Source organism: Cimex lectularius, unplaced genomic scaffold (genome assembly GCF_000648675.2).
Source record: "Cimex lectularius strain Harlan isolate CLEC.00 unplaced genomic scaffold, Clec_2.1 scaffold19, whole genome shotgun sequence".
NCBI lineage: Eukaryota > Metazoa > Arthropoda > Insecta > Hemiptera > Cimicidae > Cimex > Cimex lectularius.
The window spans coordinates 933,341-957,108 of NW_019392664.1; the positions used below are offsets into that span (position 1 = coordinate 933,341).

Below are 23,768 nucleotides of genomic sequence, written 5' to 3' on the forward strand. Positions count from 1 at the left end.
TCTTTATCGTGCCAACGTTTCGATCTTTATTGAAATCATCTTCAGGGCTCAAAGTGTTTGTCTTCTGTGTAATTGTCCCATTATTGCGTGTCATGTTGAGAGTGCCTGAATACAAATTTTGACAAAAATTAGAAAAATTTTCGCTTTCCAAATTTTTCACCTCGATTTTTTAAATATCGCAAAACTGGTGATAACTTTGAAAACGAATCCATTAAAAATCAGTAAACTTTAAGGAGTACAAGCATAAATTCCCTAAATATTTAGTACTGGAAATATAAAATAAAATGTTTATTGTTAATAAATAAATAAAATGTTTTTGGTTTTGAGGATTTCATTTTTATTTTACTCACTTATCATGACATAAAAACCAAATATTGATATTGGCTTAAAGAAGAGAAATACGCTTTCCAACGGTTGTAATAACGCTGAATTTGAATGAAATTCAGAAGTGACTCCATGTTACAAGATTGGACTGCTTAGCGTTGCCCGAAAACCAGATAATTTCCATATGAATAGTGACATTAGTTTGCCATCTTCACATGACTAGTGACCATGATACTATAATGGTACGCAAGAGATACTTGGTACTATACCCGCTGGATTTTGTTTAATCGAGGGTGATGCTTCATACTTTCAAGGAATATGCGATCGTGCAATAAAGCTTTACTCAAAAATTTTGACCGGGTGTTCGCCATAATTATTTGCGACAGTCCACGATAGTCAGGCTACAAATTCGATCGTTTCGGCGAAACTTTAAAATGAAACCGCAAAATACCAATGTTTTGCTAAGCTACAGGTCTCTCACATGCAGCATGAATGAAAATGAACCGGGTCTTTGTTTTCTCCAACTTGCACCCCTGACCTCGCTCCTTCGGATTACCGCTTATTCAGGTTCATGTCTGACTTTTCCACCTGTTTTCGTTTTTTCTTTTTAATTCTTTTTTCTCATTCAATAAATCCAGATGATTGAAAATATGTCGTATATTCCAGGTAAAGCTAAAAATTAATTCAAATTTCTCTTTTATTCAGCATACAGGCTTTTCTCCTTTGGATTGTTACATATTCCGCTCCATTGCTCAATTTTGGACGGGCTGAACATTCGAAACTCGAGAAAAAGTAAAAGCTACTTGTCGGGTTTTTGATTAATTAAAATTTACAAATGCGTGTTTTATATTATACCTTTGATTCCGAAGCGTCTTTCGTTCAGTTTAAAAAACATTTCAACTATCAAGTTACTATGTTGGTATATGTTCATTTATAGGCATTTCATTTTCTTTTTGAATTGGTATAACAAAAGTGAATCTTTTTAGCTCTTAACACACTTTTAAAATGTGAAAAATCTTTGCAAGATACTTTGAAATGTTTCTTCTGGAAGATAACCACTACGGTGATCTGCTGTATGAAAACGAAAATACTAGTCATAACGTGAAAGTTCCCTATTCAACTTGGGTATATTAACATTCTCTCATTTATGCTTATGATTTGCTTTCAGACCATACCAATGTAATTGAGGACGAAAAATCTAATCAGTGTAGCATTACTGATGATTATAGGAAAAGTCTAACGGGCATCCATTTCTCTTATTAAACCAAAAATTTAATAGGACTTATTATGGATAATATTTAATCCTCTGCTTCGTACTAATTCTAGAGAGAAAGGCCATTTCTAGTTATTGTTCCCAAGTCGACAGACTAAGCGGAGCTGATGGACAGCTATGTCAGTGAGAATGCAAAAACTACTGCACCAGGTCTTGGACGAGATACTTAGCCACATTTGACAGGCATTTTTTCAGATTATCATCTGTTCCGGTCGATGCAAGAGGAGAAAACAGCATTGTTTATTTTTTACCGGTCAAAAGCAAAAAGCTCGTGGGAAGGTGCAATGTAATGTCATTGGTGTGTTCATCAAAATTCCAATACCTAATGAATATAAATTACCTATTTGCATTGATTTTGTTTCTTGTGGTCCATTTTTTAATCAATACCAGTTTTAACACCAGTTCTGCTCTTTGTCGCGTTTTCTATTAGCGGAGGGCCGTCTTTCAGGCTTAACGACTATCACTGTCACTAATGAAGAAATGTCATATATAAGAAATTAAAGTAAAACCGCATTAAATGAATTTCCATTTGACTGATTGAAGTGAGAGGTAATGTAGATTAGAAATAATTGACGTACAATTGCACTTTGGAGATTATTTACTAAGCTCATGCTGTTATCTTATTCCAGCAAGGATTTACGAAGTAATTTTTCCCTTTCCTGGGATTCGAATGTGTCAGATTATGACATGATCTCAGTGACACTCCTGTTTTTACCATATTAGTTTTACGATAGTTGATCCAGTTGATTTTAAAGATGGTATATAAAAATGTTTTTGGTAAAATACGACTCGGTTTAATTAACCCCCACTTTTCGAAACTTGTTGTAAGGTGTTGAGGATATTTTTCTAACCGAATGGATTTCAGAGGCCTTTAGTATCGCTTTGTCAACGCTACTGTGAAGATCATTTTTTGACTTGACCTTTTGGAAGCTTATTACGATTTTTTGAGAAAATAACTATTTTGAAAAAAATGAAATTTTTTCACCATAATTGTTTTTTAATGATATCGTTGTGAAATATTCTTGATGGTAAATCAATTTCTTCCTCAAACAAATGTTAATTTAAAGGAATAATCAGCAAGTCAAAAAAATCTTTTTGGTCTTTTTTTTCTCTCTCGGACTTATGTTTGGTGTGTATTTTGTATTAATTGTAAGTAATCAGTAAGTATATAGTAAATAATAGGTAATAAGTAGTAAATGGAATTAGTTTTTTTACGAGGGTTCGCAACAGCAGAGGTCATATAAACCCTCAGGGTGCCGGTGTTTTTTAAAAAAGCCCATTTGTAAGTATGTCGGGTTCGAATGCAGGGCCGCTGGATTCGAACCCGGGGCCTTTACCTTACAGTGATGAGCGCCGTGTCAAAGACTAAACCTTGCGGCCACCGACGTCCCTAAATGGAAATAGTTATTGAGTTTATAAATAGTTAGATTTTTTTACCGCATATTCAGATTCTATTTATTTTAATAATATGTTTTAAAAACATATTTTATATATTAATTTATCATTTTATATAAATAATTATGTGAAATAACGTTTTACAATTATGTTTAATTATTTGTAATTATCACAAATAAATTTATATGTAAGCGATATATATTTCAACGATATAGAATGGAAATTTTATTTATAGACTACCTCCCTAAATTATTATTTTTTAAATTTATTTTAATTTATAGTAAGTAGATCATATCAATTTTTTCATAATATATGGACGGACGTATGTAAATATTGAATGGGTCCAGCATAAACCCGAAAAAGTTGGGCTGTAGTACATACTAAATATAGTAAAATGCAAACAACCGAACTGTTCTATATAATTTCGGTTGGAAGTGGTGAATTTTGACGCATTTTTTCGAAAAATCCCGACCTTAAGCCATAAATAGGTATTTTTTCAAGATCTGTAGCATCTGCTCCAATTTTAGTCATATTTTTTAATTCTGCAATAAATTTCCTATAAGAAAGAGCTATTTTTAGTCTTATCAAACGCCGATGTATGTTTATTAATACAACCCAATATGAAGCATCTCAAAAAAACTAGAAACTTTGGATAAAATTTCCAAAATAACCGCTTTTCAACAAACATATTTGCAGTTGGTGCCAAACATCATGAAAACTGCTTCATTCACTAAATTTTCTTATGGTGCACTCGAAGTTTTTACTGTATGTATTTAATGTTTTATAAAAAAAAAGTTAACTTTTAAACAGTAAAATCAACCTGTAATGTTAAAAAAAGTGGTTCAAATGTGTAAATCTAACGCATACAGAAGAGGAGGAACTGTGCGATTTCAAAATTTTAAACAGCATTGTTGATGATGCAGAATTTAAAAAAGGAATGACAAGATGAGAAACGAGTGTGCATTAGGCACAACGGAAGGCATCTTGACAATTTGTCGTAGTCCTTAATAAAGAGATTTGACATATTTTTACATAATTCTTCTTTTATAAATACTGCATCGTCAACAATGCTGTTTAGAATTTTCGAAATCACACAGTTCACTCCTCTTCTGTATGCGTTAAATTTACACATTTGTACCACTTTTTTAAACTTTCCAGATTGATTTTACCGTTGAAGGGTTCACGTTTTTGGAACTTGGAACGAGTATGCCATAAGAAAGCTTATTAAATGAAGAAGTTTTTATGATGTTTGGCACCCCTACAAAATATGTTTGTTGAAAAAACAGTTATTAGTTACCAAAAGTTTCTCCTTTTGTAAAATGCTTCATATTGGGTTGCATAAATAAACATAAATCGGGGTTTGATAAGATTAAAGTAAGTCATCCTTATAGGAAATTCAATGCAAAATTCAAAAATGTCGTTAAAAATTGTAATAGATGCTATAGATCTTGAAAAAATACCAATTTATGGCTTTTTCGTCAGGATTTTTCGTAAAAACACGTAAAAATTCACAACTCACTTGACAATTCAAGTTGGCTGCATTTTACTCTATTTACGATGTATTATAACCCAATTTTTTCTGGTTTATACTGGACCACCCTGTATATTGCTATTGCCTGACTTGACTTTCCGTTCCAAAACGACTTGCCCAAAAATCTCAAAAAGTCAATGTTTTAAGTAAAATTTTGTCATTTATGAACTAGATGGGCAAGTAGATTTCCAAGTGTAAAAAAAATCCCGTGTTTCGGGATTGTCTGTACAAATCAGTGCCGTAACGAACGTGTTAATTATATCATAAATTAGCCAGAGTAAATGAATTAGTAATTTGTCGTTTGATAATTTTGCAATATAATATTGCACATACAGTCTTTCATTTTCAAATCGAAAAGTTATCGAACAAAAACATTGTCACTGATTTATATGATCTGGAATTTTCTATTAGAGTAATTGTTTCTATTAATTTTTTGATATATGACTCTTTTTATTTTAATTTGAAAAATTCTATTGGACAAGAATGAATATCGATAAATTTTAATTTCAAACCGGTAATTGCTACCTTTCTTTTCCATTTCCTAATTAATCAATGTTATCCAACGTCTCGTTTTCACTTTAAAATTAAAAAAATAGTTTACCAAATTGGGTTGGCTATGAATTTCACATATGTTCACAGAATGTCATTAATCAAATAGCAGTTTCGCCGTCTTGTTATAAAAACTAGTAAGAAGAACAGTAATTTCATTTGCTGTATAATTATTTAAAGAAGAAAATATATTCCTAAATTAAAAAAATATTCCTTACAATTTGTACAATATAATTCCCTGTCTTGAAGGAGGGAATATTGTGGTTGAGGGCAACCACAATGGGGTTTACATAATGTATATATAAAATAAATTATTCATATATGTTTTACAAAGAAGCAAGAGCTAATATATAAATTTAACTAATCTCAAACAAAAATAAATGATAACAGAAATAATAAAGCAAAACAAAATTAAAATTGTTGGCTATGTCGTCAAGACATAGAAATTAATGCGAAAATCAATTTTGATTAGAGAAGTAACAAAATACAAAGTTTGTACTTGCCAGATTTTACAAAAGGTATAGCAGAGGCGCATAAATTTATGTTCTGGAAATCAGTCATTTGACTATTTTTTAAACAATAATGAATAATAAGACCAGGGATCTCTTTGGCAATAACTTTAGAATTGGGCACAGAAAATTTGTTCTATCTGTATACGCAAGAAGAAAATAATGGATAAGCCATATTTAAGGTTGACATTAGATTATGTAAATTATTTTTATAATAAAATATTGCCGTATCACTGGCAAATTCAACAAGCCGATCTTTGCTATCCATTTTAAGCAAATCGTTTATATATATATTAAAAACAAAATTGGACCAAAAACAGTTCCTTGAGTAACTTCTACATTTGCAAGGATTTCTAATCTTTTTATGTAAGGTTTTGGTTAAGATAAAAAAGCCAGTGTCACTAGGGGGATTCGAACCCACGACCTTCGGCTAAATACGCAGCTACTCTATCGTGACTTCCATCCACTCGGACACCAACTCTACAGCCTTTCGAATTTTCTCTCGAATTTTAATTGAAAGAAGTAATTTGGTCAATGTGCCACTAAATATAATGAATTTAATAAGTAAAACGAAGTATAACTTCACTAACAGCTCGCCCTGGCCACTTCATATGTCGCCAATCGAATCCGGATTACATGATATTTGAAAAATGGCAAAAAGGAGGGAAAATTCGAAAGGTTGTAAATGGGGAGTTGGTGTGCATTTGCACAAATTGACATTACAAGTCTCATTAGATTTCTCAGCAATGCTTGAATTATTTAAATGCTTGAGGTGGTTTATGAATGTTTCAAGATGAATTTCCTAGAATAATGGATTAGGTCTAATCTAATCCTCGTGCTATTTTTAGCAATTGTTTGAAATTGGCATTTTGAGTTTGGTGCGTGCAAAGGAAAACCCGATGCCCCATTTTCTACCTTTTTTTGTAACAAAAACCATGGCTTTTTAGGTTAACAATGAGCCGATTAAACTCCCTTATAATGATTACCAAGCTAATCTCCCTCGACGGAAATGGCAATTCAAACTGCTTTAGACTCCGTTAAACACTTAATTTTTGAAAACCGACTTTCTCCCGTCGCCCGAGCGACGCGGCATTTAATCGACCTTTAATTCTCGACAGAGAAATTAACATATAATAATTAAATACTGGGGGAAAATATTTTTTTGTGTAGTGTTTTATTGTCTCATGACTAGTATGCCATTTAATCGACTATCATATATTAAGATGATATTGTGATCACTAATCACCAATAGATCATTTTCTTACGCAGTTTTGCGGTTTTACAAATGTAAAATACAATAACAGAAAGTGCTTATTTTTTTTACCTTGTTTTAAAGTCCGTTATAAGCTAAAGACTCACGTGAGCACTTTTGCTAAGCCGTTTCTGCTTTCCTCATTACAGAACCGGCATCTGTCTTCCTCAACTAAGCTCATGTTTTTCAATTGATTGTTGAATGGGTAATGTCCTGTGTCAAGTCCTGTCGGGACTTTTAAAATCCGCTTGTTAAGAGAAGTGGCTTGTTTTGTGATTTTCAGAAGATAAAAAATGCCTACTTGTACTGCATGTTGTATGTCAGATATTCTTTTAATTTAGAAATTTCAAGAAAGGTGTTTGATAATATATAATATATTATATATATAATAGGCGATGTAAAGTTAAAAAAGTACTTAGCAGTGGGTAAAATATGGCTCATAAAGTGCGTGGTATTGTGTTTATGTATTTAAAAAAGTGATATATATAGAAAAATCTTTTCCAGAGAGAGCGTTGTTTATTTTAACAAGACAAAATTATTTCACACAAAAACCAGGCTTAGTTAGAAGTATTTAATTAAAACAGAAATTGACATTACAAATATCATTAAATTTCTCATCAAACTTTGAATTGTTTAAATGCTTGTGGGAGTTATGAATGCTTTAAATTAAATTTCCAAGAATAATGGATTTGGTCTAATCTAATCCTCGTGCTGTTTTTTTAGCAATTTATTCCACCTAAAAAGCAGACGGTCAGAACTGTTTAATTAAAGCAGAAATTGGCTTTACAAATATCATTAGATTTCTCAGCAATGCTTGAATTTTTAAAAGCTTGTGGTGGTTTATGAATGGTTTAAGATGAATTTCCAAGAATAATGGATTAGGTCTAATCTAATCCTCCTTCTTTTTTATTAGTAATTTTTATTTCCCCCAAAAGCAGGCTTGGTCAGAACTGTTTAATTAAAGTAGAAATTGACATTTCAAATATCATTAGATTTCTGAGCAATCCTTGAATTTTTAAAAGCTTGTGATGGTTTATGAAGAATTTCCAAGAATAATGGATTTGGTCTAATCTAATCCTCTTTCTTTTTATTAGCAATTTTTATTTCCCCCAAAAGCAGACTTGGTGAGAATTGTTTAATTAAAGTAGAAATTGACATTACAAATGTCATTAGATTTCTCAGCAATCCTTGAATTTTTTAAAAGCTTGTGGTGGTTTATGAATGGTTTAAGATGAATTTCGAAGAATAATGGATTAGGTCTAATTTAATCATCGTAATGTTTTTTTTCTTCAACTGTTTGAAATTGGCATTTTCCGTTTGATCTTGCAAAGGAAAACCGATTTTCCCCTTTTTTTTGTAACCATAGCTTATATCAACCCCCATAAATATATCAATCCCCCTGAAATTACCATCAATCAATGTAGGCAATTTTTTTGAACTTTCAGAAGAAACGTTGTTCGCGGCTGTTTTATTGTGTAAAACTATTACTACCGCCCGTGCATGTCACTTTGTCGAGACTTCCTACATAAGAACTAATCCTCTTCCACCTTGGAGATGAATTGTTTTCCTTTTCACCTGAGTATCTCGTGCTGTCAGTTGGATCGGACACGGTTCCCGGCCCTCACATGTATTTTGACATGGAGCTATCGCCCGGAACCACCGTCTGGATATGGCGATGGATTTGCCGGCGAACACCGGCAAACGAGTCCCTACTGGTTTTTGCCAACGGACAGACGGAGAAAGTAAGGACTTTCACGTCCTGGCCTCCGGCCAGGGCCTCGACGGAGGCGGCTCCAATTACTCTTTCTTTCAAATTTTACAATTGTGATAACTGATTTTTTTTCAAAAGAGACTTCAAGAGCGAATGTGACGCGCTTATCTAAAGTACTGATCATGTTTGGATCCGCATGTGCGTTTCTATTTTATCAGTCGGTTTCGGTTTATATTCTACAATATGCCTACTTCATCAGACCAAAAGATAAAACAATGAACTCCAATAATATGATTTTTTAAAAAGATATAATCACAGGATCTGACCAAATCCAAAAGCAAAAATCTATATATAATATTCAGTGATAAAATTAGCGTATCGAACCGTAAAAACAATGCAAAATTTGATTGTAGGTTTGTGAAAATGTATGATCGATAACGTAATGGTTTATATATTCATCACATGATGCTATGACAAAGAATGATGTCACACATGACTCATGCTTTTCTCGTCCAATCCACTTCGACACAAAGTTGACACAGAAAGCTCTCATTTCTTGCAATCAGTGTGAATATTTTAATAGTTAAACGGCGTTACTTGGGGACTTTAATCCAGTTTAAATGATTAAATTCAAAATTCATAAAATATTGCGTATGTGCATATGTACATCATTGTAAATAACTTCTTTTTTTTTATAGTAATCGTGAGATGCGGTCTGGTGTGATGTAGGTTTCAGAAAAACATTTTCTTTATTGTGCCAACGTTTCGATCTTTATTGAGATCATCTTCAGGGCTCAATAAAGATCGAAACGTTGGCACGATAAAGAAAATGTTTTTCTGAAACCTACATCACACCAGACCGCATCTCATGATTTCTAAATAAATATCGATTAACGGTCACTAATCACCACACATTGTAAATAACATAATTTTTGCTTGTTCCTTTTTATATGCAGTTGTAAACTAAAAAATTTCAAGTAAACCCATTTTCAGCTAGCTCGGCTAATATTCTGCATCATGCATATTTTGACAGACAATATACTGATGATGCAATGAACTAATGATTCGTTCGCAAAAATGATTACAGGACCATACAAAAACAATGATCAAATGCGTAAACGAAAAATCATTTTTAATATAGCCTTCAATTTTCAAAATTGCTGAGTAAACAACAAGAACAAAACTTTACCCCACATTTTTCAACTTATATGCAAAAATGTGAATCAACAAAATCCCGAAGTTCGCCTTAGAAAGTAAAATTTTTGATGAATTATTAACAAATGGTGGAAAATTTGTACAAAGACAATATGAGCGTTTATAAACTGGGAATGATCTCGCATCTGGCTTGTGTTCAACTGAACTTACGATTCTTTCAATTTTCTGTTGTACCGTTAAATTAACTGTAATTTTACCATTAAACTTGACAATTAACAATTTATGTTAAATCTGTTCAAAATTGGGCACAAGCAAGTGAAAAAAATATTATCCGAAATTCACTCATTTCGTGGTCCGCTTGACCAATTAATATATTACAATTAATTAAGGTTTGTAGTTGAGATAAAAAAGTCAATGGCACGAGCGGGATTCGAACCCACGATCTTCGGCTTGATACGCCGCTGCTCTACCACTTGAGCTATCGTGACCGCTCCACTCGGACACCAACGTCCCATCTCAACCGCATCTTTTAAATTTTCCCTCCTTTTTGCCATTTTTTAATCCCGCTCGTGCCATTGACTTTTTTATCTCAACNGCACGAGCGGGATTCGAACCCACGATCTTCGGCTTGATACGCCGCTGCTCTACCACTTGAGCTATCGTGACCTCGATCCACTCGGACACCAACCAATTGAAAAATGGCAAAAAGGAGGGAAATTCAAAAGGTGCGGTTGAGATGGGAGGTTGGTGTCCGAGTGGATCGAGGTCACGATAGCTCAAGTGGTAGAGCAGCGGCGTATCAAACCGAAGATCGTGGGTTCGAATCCCGCTCGTGCCATTGACTTTTTTATCTCAACTAAAAACCTTAATTAATTGTATTATCCGAAATCTCTACTTAAGATGGTTAAATAAGGTTCTATAAAACCTTTAACAAGCTAGTCTAAAAATGATCAGTTTTAAACACCATCTTGCATTCTAACTTTTTATATACATTTATGATCAAAATATATTGATTTTTTTTAAAGCTTAAAAAAGCTCTATGTTCATATAACTTACTGACCATTATGCAGTCCAACGAAGACACAACAAAACTTGTTAAGTTTTAACAAAAACGCCCAGCAACAAAAAAATCCAGAAAAAATGCAATTGTACTTTTTAATAATTAAATAACTACTGAAACAACAAATTCACGGAGGTGATTAAAAAGTATACAGAAATGGTACATTAAAAATATTAATCTCCACCAATTTAACATGGACAAAACAAATATTTTAATAGGTACGGTTTAAAACTAGGACCAAGAACCAAAGAAACTACTTCAGTTTATGTAAACTATAAAAACATTTATGACACCTGCAACATATATCATATAAATCATTCAACAACAAATTCCCATCATAGACATCATAGACACATTCCCAACGTAGACAAAACCTAGTTTCCAACAAATGTGTTTAGAAGCAATTAAAAATAAATTTACTCGGACAGACGAAATTATAAAAGTAAATTTTGACACAAACCAGCTTTTTTAACTCGAAATAAATTAATAATCAAAAATGAACTATTCTAGGCGAAGGAAACTTTTAATAGAACATTTTACTGCCTATCACTTATGAAGTTATTACTTTGAACACGAGAAGTTTAACATGATGGTTTTTAAATTACACGTTCACACACATACCTTATTCGAAACTTGAAAAAACACAGCTTTTTGATATGCAAGAAAAATAACAATCAAAAATAAATAAACTAGATAAAACTATAATAGCATGGTGTTAGAATTTACACACAACATTTTCATTTTAATTAACATTTTCACATATTCTCCTCTTGACAACCTCTTCATCACACAATTCTAGTAGTTCGAACATGTGAATCTGTCTACGGAAAAATCTAGTGAAAGATAAGCTCTAGACAAAATAAAATATAGTAATGCATAATTGGATTTCAGTGTAATTGTCTTGTGAAAAAAATGGTTTATAATGATCACACAACTGAAACATTCACACGTTCCCTCTCTCCTAGTCGAACCTTGATAAATATTATTACATTCCTTAAACTCGATTTATTAAATGTGGAACAATGCTAAATTTTCTTTGAAACTTGTTAAATTCCTACAGAAGAAAGATGGCGTCCCAAAATGAAAAAGCCGTAAGATTGTATAGTATTGAACCATTAGGAAGTCTAGCAATATTTGGGGTAAGAAATCTCTTGGAGAAAGAAGCTGTTAATCTAATTTTAATTCCATTAGGTTGAGATGGGAAATTGGTGTCAGAGTGGATAGAAATCACGATAGCCCAAGTGGTAGAGCAGCGGCGTGTTTAACCAAAGATCGTGGGTTCGAATCCCACTCGTGACACTGACTTTTTATCTCAACCAATACCTTACTTAAAGATTAATTACTTGAAACTAATTTTAAATATTTTGTAGAAATTAGTCTGAATTCAGGAATGATAAAAGAACTGATTTCAGTTTGAAATGATCCAATTGTAGTTTTGTAAAAAGTACTCTCTTCTCCTTTACTCAATAAATACATGAAAAGATTTTATAATTCTACACGAGTAGGTAAATGAACAAATTTCGAAAGTATTCAGTGAAATAAATTATAACGTAATAAATTGCCTATTAAACTTTCCAATTTCTTTACACGCCTGTAAAAGACTTTTTTTTTTATTATAGTATTTTGTCCTGTTTATTTCTCGTTGTAAAATTTATTTATGGCAAATTTAGTATTGATTGAATACTAAAGAGTGTGAAATTTTTTCGCCAACTTGACCCTTTGTTCTGTTGGAAGGGGATGAACATAGAAATTTGTTGAAAAGCTTATAGCTTAGGTAAAGGGGTTTTATGCGAAAAAGACTTTAATTCAAGCTGGCAACATTTTCCCTAAAGTAATATCACATGTGAATGATTCGAGTTACAAGAAGCAGGAGCGAAACACCCCAAACATTACGGGTCGCTCAGTTTCCGTCTTCAAAACTGAAGAAAAGAGTCCGTTTTGACAATGCAGCTCACGACCGTCTTTGTAATTCATAGAGTTAACATTTCACAACTAGATGAGTGCGTATTTCTTGAAAAAGAAAAAAAAAAGACTTCACGGGATAATAAGACTCATTGTCGATTTTCCCTCCTTTTGATCCGGCTAAAGGCCCATTCCATAAACTCAGCCCGGAAAATGACGCAAGCCGGTCGACGATTATGTTTTGACGATTGTTGATAATATTCCATCGCTGGGCAGATCAGGACCATCATGGTAAACAGCAAGCATAATGCATTATGCAGGTTTTATGCTTGCACCAGGAAAATTGCAATTTTTTCGTTCACAGTTTATTTTTAAGTTTAAAGTAAGGCAAGGGCAATTTTTTTAAAATAATTTAATTTCTTGAAAATCTTGGTTTAGGAAGTGTACTTAACCGGCAGCTCATCCGAGTGAAAGTTAAGAAACTTGTTGGTTGGATAACAGTTACCGTGTTGCAGTCCGAACGGGGCATCTCTCCACAAGTATTTTTATTGGAAAGGGCATAAATAAATAAAAAATCAAGCAGGAAGCCACTTAACTTCACGGCTTAAGCAAATTCGTCTTGAAATATTTCTTGTTTCATTTTGTTGAACCTTCCATCGACTGTAAATTTATATCTCTATATTACATCAGTGACGCAGTGTTACGCACGTAGAAAAATAGCCGCTGCATTAAACTTCAATTACCCTTTAAACATAAAAACAATCATTGCACGGGGTCGAATAAAAGAATAACATGTTTACATCCTTATGCGTGGAGGTTAAATGATGGGACGCCCGTAGAATGTGACTAATGAAAGTGATTTGGATCGAGTGTTTACGAAAAATTAGCTTCGTGACTTTCCCACCCTAAAAACAATACAGGATGGACTATTTTTTCAAATGATTGCCTGAAGGCAATCACGTTTACGCTTAAAATGTGAAAACGTTGACGAAACGCGATATTACATTGTGCGAACTTTATAATTTTTCTTTTATACGATATACCTCTCTTAGGACAACTGTTAAATTATAAGTTACTTCATTTGTATACCAATATATTTCAATTTGCATATGGATTTCGGGCTACGTCCCTGATTCTTCTCGAAAGATGTTATGATGATGAGCTAAATAGAATTCCATCGGGCCGAAATGCAGATGCGAATGAAATATATTCCATTTAAATAATTGGAGACCCTTCAGTGGCATAGGAACACACACTATTAATGAGTATCTAGACAGAAGGATAAAAAGAAAATGAAGGAACAATGGAATTCACTCATAGGACACAGGCAATCCAAGAATCTCTTAACAAATTTCGGAAGAAAAGAAATTACAGAATGTGCCAAAGGAAGCAGGAATAAACTGCGAAATCTAATAGGATTCTTAGGGACACTGCAAGCTAAATGGACACTTAAAGAAGATTGGAATATTCCAAGACGGCACATGCAAATTCTGCAAAGAGGCAGAGGAGACACCAAAACCCCTAAACTGTGGTGGCTACACTTGCCCACAGGAGGAAGTGCTTTGGGACCTACAGTGTCAACCACTGCGAAGTTTCTTGATGAAATAGGACTCACCGGTGTGCTTTAGGCACAGAACGGAGGATACAACAGCTCTTAAAGGGCACAGTATGTTACACCCGGACTGTTACATCTACATCTGCATCTGCCTTATAGTCACCGTCGGTCGATTTGCTAACTGAAAAATTATTTGCAAGTTCTCGAACAGTTGTTCTGGGAGGTTCTTCGACCAAAGCCTGCTGTGCTTTAGGCATAGAACGGGGGATACAATAGTTCTTAAAGGGCGCATTACATTACACCCCGACTATTACATCTACATCTAAAAAAATTGAGTTTTAGTTCAACAAAGCCAACAGTCTAGAATAAAAATGTTTTACGAACAAGTTAATAATACAAAAAAACAAATAGTATTATATGTTACTGTTAACATTTCCCGCTCTTTTCAGGATCACTTTGAGGTATTTTAATTTTTGTCGTGTGTGTTCTACAGCTGAACCAATAATAAAGTGACAAAAGTTTTGATTCACTGTCCGCTTGATTTTCCAATGTCCATCATAAAAAAACAATAAAGCTCATGAACGAACGACAGGGGCACAGTCAATTTTGAAGATCTGATATTAAAATATGTGGATATACAACACACACAGAGAGAGAGAGAGAGAGAGAGAGAGAGAGAGAGAGAGAGAGAGAGAGAGAGAGAGAGAGAGAGAGAGAAAGAAGAGGGAAAGATAGTGAGTGAGAAAGAATTTTGGAAAACAAAATAGTAAATAAAGAACAAGAAAATAGATGAAGAGAGACATGAATGAAATGTTGAGACANTATATATATATATCGCTCAACATAAACAACTTTCACTGAGGAAATAGGCAACTACACCAATGGCCACTTCCTAGATTTTAGCGTTTTTAAATCAATAATCAGGTATTAATATGCTTGAAAACCCTCTGGAACAGAACTGTACATCTGTTTGATGGCAAGGGTCAAGAGATATATGGTTCGGTACGAACAACATTGTCTGGACAAAGAACATAAGTATAGGATCTATAAATTACAAAAAATAAGCAATATAAAAATCAATAAAAAATTATTTAAATAATGACTTCATCGTACGTAAAGAAATTTACAATAGGTAAGGCCACGTATCCAGAATATCAGAAACAAGCTCACACGCACGCATGTACGCTCACAGTCACATACAAGTAGTACCCTCTTTCTCTTTTTGTTACTTTTATTATACTTCTTTTCTTAGTTTTCTTTATTCTCTCACTGACGGTCTTACTGCTTATTTTATAAATACTCTCTTTTCTTGGTTTTTCGTTATTCTCTCTATCTCTCTCTTACAAACTTTCTCTCTCTCTTTCCTCTCTTTCTGCTTCTTTTATCCTCTCTTATTTTGTTCATTCTTCTGTGTATCTTTTTGCCCCTCTCTCTCTCTCTTTCTGCTTCTTTTATCCTCCCTTATTTTGTTCATTCTTCTGTGTGTCTTTTTGCCTCTCTCTCTCTCTCTCTTTCTGCTTCTTTTATCCTCCCTTATTTTGTTCATTCTTCTGTGTGTCTTTTTGCCTCTCTCTCTCTTTCTGCTTCTTTTATCCTTCCTTATTTTGTTCATTTTTCTTTGTGTCTTTTGCCTCTCTCTCTCTCTCTCTCTCTCTCTCTTTTTCTGCTTCTTTTATCCTCCCTTATTTTGTTCATTCTTCTTTGTGTCTTTTTTCCTCTCTCTCTCTCTCTCTCTCTCTCTCTCTCTCTCTCTCTCTCTCTCTCTCTCTGTTTCTGCTTCTTTTATCCTCCCTTATTTTGTTCATTCTTCTGTGTACCTTTTTGCCCCCCCTCTCTCTCTTCTCTCTTTTTCTTTCACACTGCCTCTCATGCACAAACGAACAGATTTCATATTTGAACTGTATTGAAATTTTCTCTGGTCTAAACCTGCCTATAGCTAACTTCTTAAGGACTATAAATGCAATCATGAACGAGAAAAACTAACAAAATTAACATAAAGGACTGCAGTATTTACCATATTTTATTGAATCTATAAAGCTTTGACGGCGTGTTAGGAGGATTTCGACTGTCAAATGATTAGATGCACATTTAAATGATCACATTTATACCTCGTCGACTTCTCTTGACTATATGTCACGACGTGACTTAATTCGTTCTGATTTATTATACTGCCTAGAATAAATCTGATCCTCTGCCTTTATACATATTTTAAGTCATTACAATATACGATTAAACCAGTTTTACCAGTTCGTAATTATGAGCATGTCAAAAAAACAAAATTTGGGAAAAAATACCGAGGAAGTGAACATCGGTTGGGCAGGCTAATTGCAAAACGTTTAATTAGCGAAAGTTAAAAGCGGAGAGACGTTTAAATTTAAGCTCTCTTTCTAATAAACTTTCTTCCCAACTTCACGACACCGACAATTCCCCGTATGAAACGGCGGAAGGGGGCGCCTGACAGAGGAATGACCCATCGTTTCCAGACGAAGGATCAGCGCCGGGCGACAAACCTTGTCTTTCCTCTTAACCTTTCTATTACAATAAAAGAGGAAGTAATAGCGGTTTATTGAGAGCGAAACAGTTTTGTACCCATTTAAAAACGTTGTTTTTCAATAGCAAATGTTATTAAAAACTATCGAGAAGACACGGGATAGTATGCTATTACACCATTAGCCCGACGTCCGTCGGTTCGAACTACGTGACCGCAGTCTTTTCAAATCGTTTTTTCCAGAAAATACCAGAAATCTAATTTTTCGCCTTGTTTAGAAAATTAAACGATAAAATTAAAAAGTCGTTGTAAATAGGTCAGTCATTAGACCTAATTTTGGACTTTCCATAAAGGAAATTCTTATTACATAGGAATTTTGACATTTCAAATATTTGAAATTCTACTAAAGAAAAGTCTTGTTGAATCGTATAATTAAAGTCGATAAATCTTCTTCCGACAAAAGGGGTTTGCATGAAAAAGAAGAATTTATGGAAAGATGAGTGGAAAGTAAACTCTTCCTGTCTAATACGACGTCAGTTACGACAGAATGATCATAACATCCGAAAGAAATTTATTTCCTGTTTGAAAATTTTTTTGTTAATCCATACGTGTTTAAAGCTTAATGGTGTGGGCGTATTGTAACGTGATAAGATTAAAAAGAAAGTTCAATTAACTTAACGAATTAATTTAACCCCCTGTACTAATTTATCAAACCACTTTTATTTTAAAAAATTCATATATGGCTAAACTATTATGGAACGTGATTTAATTGATATACTCTGTAAGTTTTTAAGTAAGATTTGAAAGTTTGAGCAAGTGTTGACAAAGTTTCACACTGAACGATTTGTGATGACGCTCTATGGGAAACAGGAAGTGAAACTTTGTGTATGCCTCTTTTACAAAAATAATCAATGTTGTCATATTATTATAGTATTTTGTTGTATTGATTATTGCTATAATGTAACTTTATCACTGTTGGTTCCAAAAGTGGTATTCTTTCTTAAAGTGTTTTTGTTTATTTTCAAATGAAAGATTATTACTTATAAGTTATTACTTAGAAGTTTTGGTACTATAATACAAAGGTATTTTTTTTCTTCAAATAAATAGATGTCGATAGTAGGAACAAAATAGTAAGCCATATTGAAATTTGGTGGAACTTGGAAGAAAAGAAAATTTTTGTTGGTTCGTAAATCGCTTGAAAGTACTTACAAAAAGGCGATAGCAGCTGCAACAAATTTCAATGATGACTTACCATTCTCTTCACAAAAGCCGCGAAAAGTTGCCCCCCCCCCCAGAAAAATCCATAATTTGTTATCCAATTTGGGTCCAATGTCGGAACGTAGCACATACTTAGGCCTAAATAAAAATTACGATGAATTTTTTTTCTTTGTATTTTGTATTCTTACCAAAACCACATGTTGCTCCGGAGGAAGTCACTAGACTGGAGTCGGATTTCTTGCCGAAGCAGACGTTTGTGAGTGTAAACTGCGAGTGGGGGCAGGTTCTCCCTTTCTCCTGTACGATGTCCTCCCCCAAGAACCCTTTCGATTTCGTTGAGGGCGTTTATAAAGAGAGAAAAAAAAGATAAATTTATATCTGCAATAAAAATCTTATTCACCCTGAAGATAAATGAGGTGCGTAATGTTCTAAAAATAAATTAAGTTTTCAAACTGATCCATTACCATAAATTGCTTTGTGTAATTTTATAAATGGCATTTTTATTAGTAACTTCTTCGCTCGACCTTGTCTATTCCCGCTTGTTGTGCTGCCAAACGATCATGAGATACAAATCCATCCTGGATCGAGAGACAATCGGAGACAATCGAACTGCAAAGTTCATCTCGCTGGCCGTAAATTTTCCTCCTTTTATTGAAAATTCTCTTTTGTTTTTGTTCTTATCATTTTGACAACGAACATAAAGTGATTTTTACATATTTATAAAATAAAATCAAAAATCGCAGGACGAGTTAAACGTGATTATTTTGCGGTATTAAGACTGGTGACGGTCGTGCTTCAAACCTTCGTGATTTTTCAATTAATCAATCTTTATGTAAGGTATGGGTTGAGATGAAAAAGTCAGTGTCACGAGCGGGATTCGAACCTACGTCCTTCGATACGCCGCTGCTCTACCACTTGAGCTATCCTGACTTCGATCCACTCGTACACTAACTTCCCACTTCAACCCAACCTTTCGAATTTTCCCTCCTTTTTGCCATTTTTCTTTCTGATTTTGATGACCTGGAACCCAAAAGGATTTTTGTATTAAGTAAATATTATTCTAATAGATTTTAGATAATTCTAGATAAATTTGAAAAGCTAATTGATCTACCTGAGGTAAGTCAATCTTCATAAATACCGGATGTATTTTCACACAGTTCCTTTCTTTTCTCTTGCATTTGATTTTACCTAAAACGAAAAAAATTAATTTAGTTTTGATAAAGTCTTTAAATTGTCCAACCATTACAAAAAACTAAAATTGGTTAGAGATAAGTGGAAAAGACGCTACATACAAATACACATTTCCACTTCCTTACTTCATTATTAATTAAATAGATAAAATAATTATTTTATCTTTTCTTAACTACAAAGAGAAGGGACTAATAGTAATCAGCGATAATAAGCGGATCCAAAGATTACTTCTTCACAAGGTTCAAACGAATTGCTAAAGAATCTTTTTTCTTTTCATTGTCCTTAATACTACTTTCTGGTTTCAGCGAGTCGTCTTCATTTATGCTCTTCATTCAAAACTCAAGAACTTTCATCTCGGAAACTATGTTCTCTCGGTTATTTTGTAATAATACATTTGCTTTCACAGATCTGACACGAACGTCGCAGTTGGGAAGGAATCGATTTGCCTTGGGCCCGGTCAAGAGGTCGTGACCATGATACTGGCCAAGAGAAAGAATGAGTTGCGTAGGCTGAAACAAGAAAGTGGAACATGGGCTGCCTTTTATAAAAGAGTGAAAGATGAAAATTTATTTATATCCGATCTCACTCGCCCTCCAATTTGTTTTACTTACCCCCGAAGCCGGTCGAATCTGATCCTACACGAATTTTTCTTATGCGGATGGTGTTTTTGGAATGGAAATTTGTACTACCTTATTTCTGAAAGCTCACTTGAATACATTCGAAAAATGCGACTGTATATATAAAACTTGTATATATGTGTGTACATATATAAAAAATGTATAATACAAAACTACTGAACTGATTTCGATGAAACTTTCACACTTTGTTTTTATTAGTGTCGGGCGGGTTTAGAGACTATAAAATGGACATAAAACAAATAATGGGCGTCAGGATGTACGAAAAAGAGAAATAACACTTTGCATTTTCCCCCTGGCAACGCCGGATTATAAAAGTAGATATTTAATAAAAACAAGAAATAAAATATATGATATAGATAGAAAATAGAGAAACAGAGAGAGACAGAGAGAGAGAGAGAGAGAGAGAGAGAGAGAGAGAGAGAGAGAGAGAGAGAGAGAGAGAGAATAATGGGAGAAAAACCAACTGGGCAGAAACNAGAGAGAGAGACAAAGAGAGAGAGAGAGAGAGAGAGAGAGAGAGAGAGAGAGAGAGACAGAGGAAGAGAATATAAGGCTATAAGATCATATAAGGAGTAGAGTTAGAGGAGAGGTAAGTTGGCACATAAATAGAAAGATAGAGAGAGAAAGATGGTAGGTACAATAGATGGCAATAGATGGACAGTTAGATAGAGAAAGAATGATAGAGGGAGGAAGAGAGTGTGAGAATAAGCGTGGGAGAGAGAGAGAGAGAGAGAGAGAGAGAGAGAGAGAGAGAGAGAGAGTGAGTGAGGCAGGGAGTGAGTGAGTGTCCTTTTTTAGGAAAAGAATTTGAAAAAATCAAGAATTACCCTAAATACAATGAATGTACAGTACGGCTTGACTTGGTAGTTAACATGTTTCTTTGTTTTTATTCCGTACTAGTTTTCTTTCAGTTTTCTTAAGTTTACTTATTTTCAAGAACATCGTCAAAATAACTAAATAGAATGGCAAAAACAAGTGTTTTGGTGTGTGACATCTTATGATGGAATGCTGATCTAAACGTTAAGCGAGTATTTAACATTTATGTAGACATCTCTTTTGCTTTCTCGCTCTTCTTTCTTTTACAGTACACTTTTATACACTTATAAAAATTTGTTCTAGAAACCGAAGAGAAAGTACTTCGTAGAAAAGTCATTTTATCGTCGTATACGATTGCGTACTTTGGTATGTTCTCTTATTTTCTAGATGACTAGCATTTATTAATGGTTGCCTTTATAAATTTCAACAAGGACTTTTTAGCTTTATAGAACCAACTAGTGTTTTTGAATTATTGAATATTTGTGATGGGACATGTATGCAGGTAAAAAGGATGATCATATCGGGCAAACTTTGGTGTAACGACAATAATTGCTAATTATGACTGTTATGTTTGGTTTGTCCGGAAAATAATGCAGGTTTATGGTTATAAAATAACAACAATTAAATAAATTATTTTGAATATTTTTTTATTAATAAATCCATCACTCTCAATACACTTCTCCCAACGTGATGGCAACGTCTATATACCATCTGAAAATAATTTTGATTCTTTATTATTAACAAATTCTGTAAACGCGTTATCGACTGACTTCATGATCAATAGTATTTTTTATGTTAAAACGATGTCCAGGTGTCTGAAAAATGGCACTCAGTAGGCGAGAGGTCTGGAGAATAGGGAAGGTGAGGCAGAATCTCATAAGCTAAGATCCAAAAGTTTTCATGTGACATGTGAGACAAGGGGCCGTTATCGTGTAACAGAATTTTCCGATTGACCGAAGATGGCTTCAATGCCAATTTGTGATGCATTGCTTCAATTTAAGAGCAATACATTTCGGACTCAAGAAGTTTTAGTAAATCAGCGCAAATGAAGCTCACCAAAGTGTCCTTTCATCTATTTTTTTATGTGTTCGGGCGGGGGGTGGAAAATGTGGTGCTGCTTCTCCCTTGTCAAGCCACGGTCCAGAACGTCTGCTACAATCCTAGAGAGTCAACTTTTCACCACAAGTAACAATTCTAGCCAAAAAAAATTATTTCAGTTTAGGCAAAGAGGTGTAGGTAAATTTCATGATCATGATTTTTTGGCGGTCGTTTTATACACGAGGAACCCAACTTTCGAACTTTTTTCACCTTTTCAATTACCTTTGGGTGGAACTGCAAAACCAAATTAACCATATTAGGTACGCAGAACAAAGTCAGCCTCTGCTGGGTCCCAGGACATACGAGAGTAGAAGGCAACGAAAAAGCGGACACCCTTGCAAGAAAAGGATCTGCTACACTGCTGATAGGACCCGAACCCTTCTGTGGCATAGGTACACACACTATATAATCAGTATCTAGACAGAAGGATAAAAAGAAAATGAAGGAACAATGAAATTCACTCATTGGACACAGGCAATCCATGAATCTCTTGACAAATTTCGGAAGAAAAGAAATTACAGAATGTGTCAAAGGAAGCAGGAATAAACTGCGAATCCTAATAGGATTCTTAACAGGACACTGCAAGCTAAATGGACACTTAAAGGAATAATCCCAGACGGCACATGCAAATTCTGCAAAGAGGCAGAGGAGACACCAACACATCTCCTAAGAATGGGGGATACAACAGCTCTTAAAGGGCACAGTATATTACACCCCGACTACATCTACATCTCCATCTGCCTTAGGGTGGTCACCGTCGGTCGATTTGCTAACTGAAAAACTGCATGTTCTCGAACAGTTGTTCTGGGAGTTTCTTCGACCAAAGCAGAACATCATCATCTAGGGAAGAAATCCTTCCATGACTTTTTTTCTCTTCAAGGCTAAAGTCTCCCTCTCGAAAATTTTTTAAACCACCTCTGAACGGTACTTTCACTCACAATGTCCAGACTTCATTAATGTTTCTGGCAGTTTGGGCATCGTTTCGATCGATTTTAAACTCGTAAAACGAAATTTCGTGATAATCTTTATGTAAGGTAGTGATTGAGATAAAAAAAGTCACGTCCCAAGATTGAAAAATGGCAAAAAGGAGGGAAAATTCAAAGGGTTGGGTTGGAATGGGAAATTGGTGTCCGAGTGGATCGAAGTCACGATAGCTCAAGTGGTGAGCAGCAGCGTATTTAGCCGAAGGTTGTGGGTTCGAATCCCACTCGTGACACTGACTTTTTTCAACCAATACCTTACATAAAGATTAGTTAATGGAAAGATGTTACTTGGTCAATCGGACCACTAAATCTAATGAATTTCGTGATAATCACGCGTTGATATCTCAGTAAAGAATGAATTATTCCCAAATGCTTCTGAGGTAAACTGACATTTTTTATTTGAAAGAGGATTAAAATGTGCTGTTATATTTACAAAAGAATAATCCAACAACCGGAAACAGTGTATTATATGGGGGGTACTTGAAAGAAAACAACAATTTTCCAAACAGCCCCAGTTTGAAAATTTCTATCGGAAATCGCCCAAAGAAGATTATTAATTAAAAAATAGTTATTTGTTTATGATGAGTCTATCTCAGAAGAAAATTTTTACTTCCTATTACCTTTACATATGCAGGTTTACATATTTAAATTTCATTTTCAGTGAAAAGTAATCGCCTTATATTACCACAAATATGATTAATTTATTATTTAATTTATAAATCTTGTTATAGTAAAAGGTCAAACGTCTTGGTGCCATAATCTGACACCTTTCTCTAAGCTCTCTAAGAAAAAAATGTTTAAATGAGTATCAACGTTTTCAAAGGAGGCATTAAGATCCTCCCATCTGATAAAGCCGAACATGATCACAAGCCATCGGGAGGACTGAACCCCATAACTCATGGCCCATTTGTTCCGAAACGAAAGGATTTCAACGCGCTATTAAGGCAGTGAACAATAAAAATCAAAGATCCAAATGTCGCATTGTCACTTACGGCATTGAAATACACGCCTTTGCCGCCCTGTTTGGTGGGGCTTACTGATCCGTTTCGGCCTCTTTGTCCAAAACGTGTTTTGAAATTCGGAATGAACACGTTTTCAATTTTCCGTCTCAATGGGCAAA

General features: G+C 34.2%; 1 protein-coding gene across 1 annotated transcript in view; it reads right to left on the reverse strand.

The window, feature by feature from the left end:
* Window positions 1-18,197, reverse strand: part of LOC106662344 (peroxidase-like) — an 83,339-nt gene extending 65,142 nt beyond the window's left edge. The window contains exon 1 of the mRNA XM_014386380.2: window positions 18,111-18,197. Coding sequence (XP_014241866.1) covers window positions 18,111-18,121 — 11 coding nt within the window. The 5' untranslated portion in view covers window positions 18,122-18,197. The remainder of the gene's footprint in view (window positions 1-18,110) is intronic.
* Between the last annotated feature and the right edge of the window lie 5,571 nt (window positions 18,198-23,768).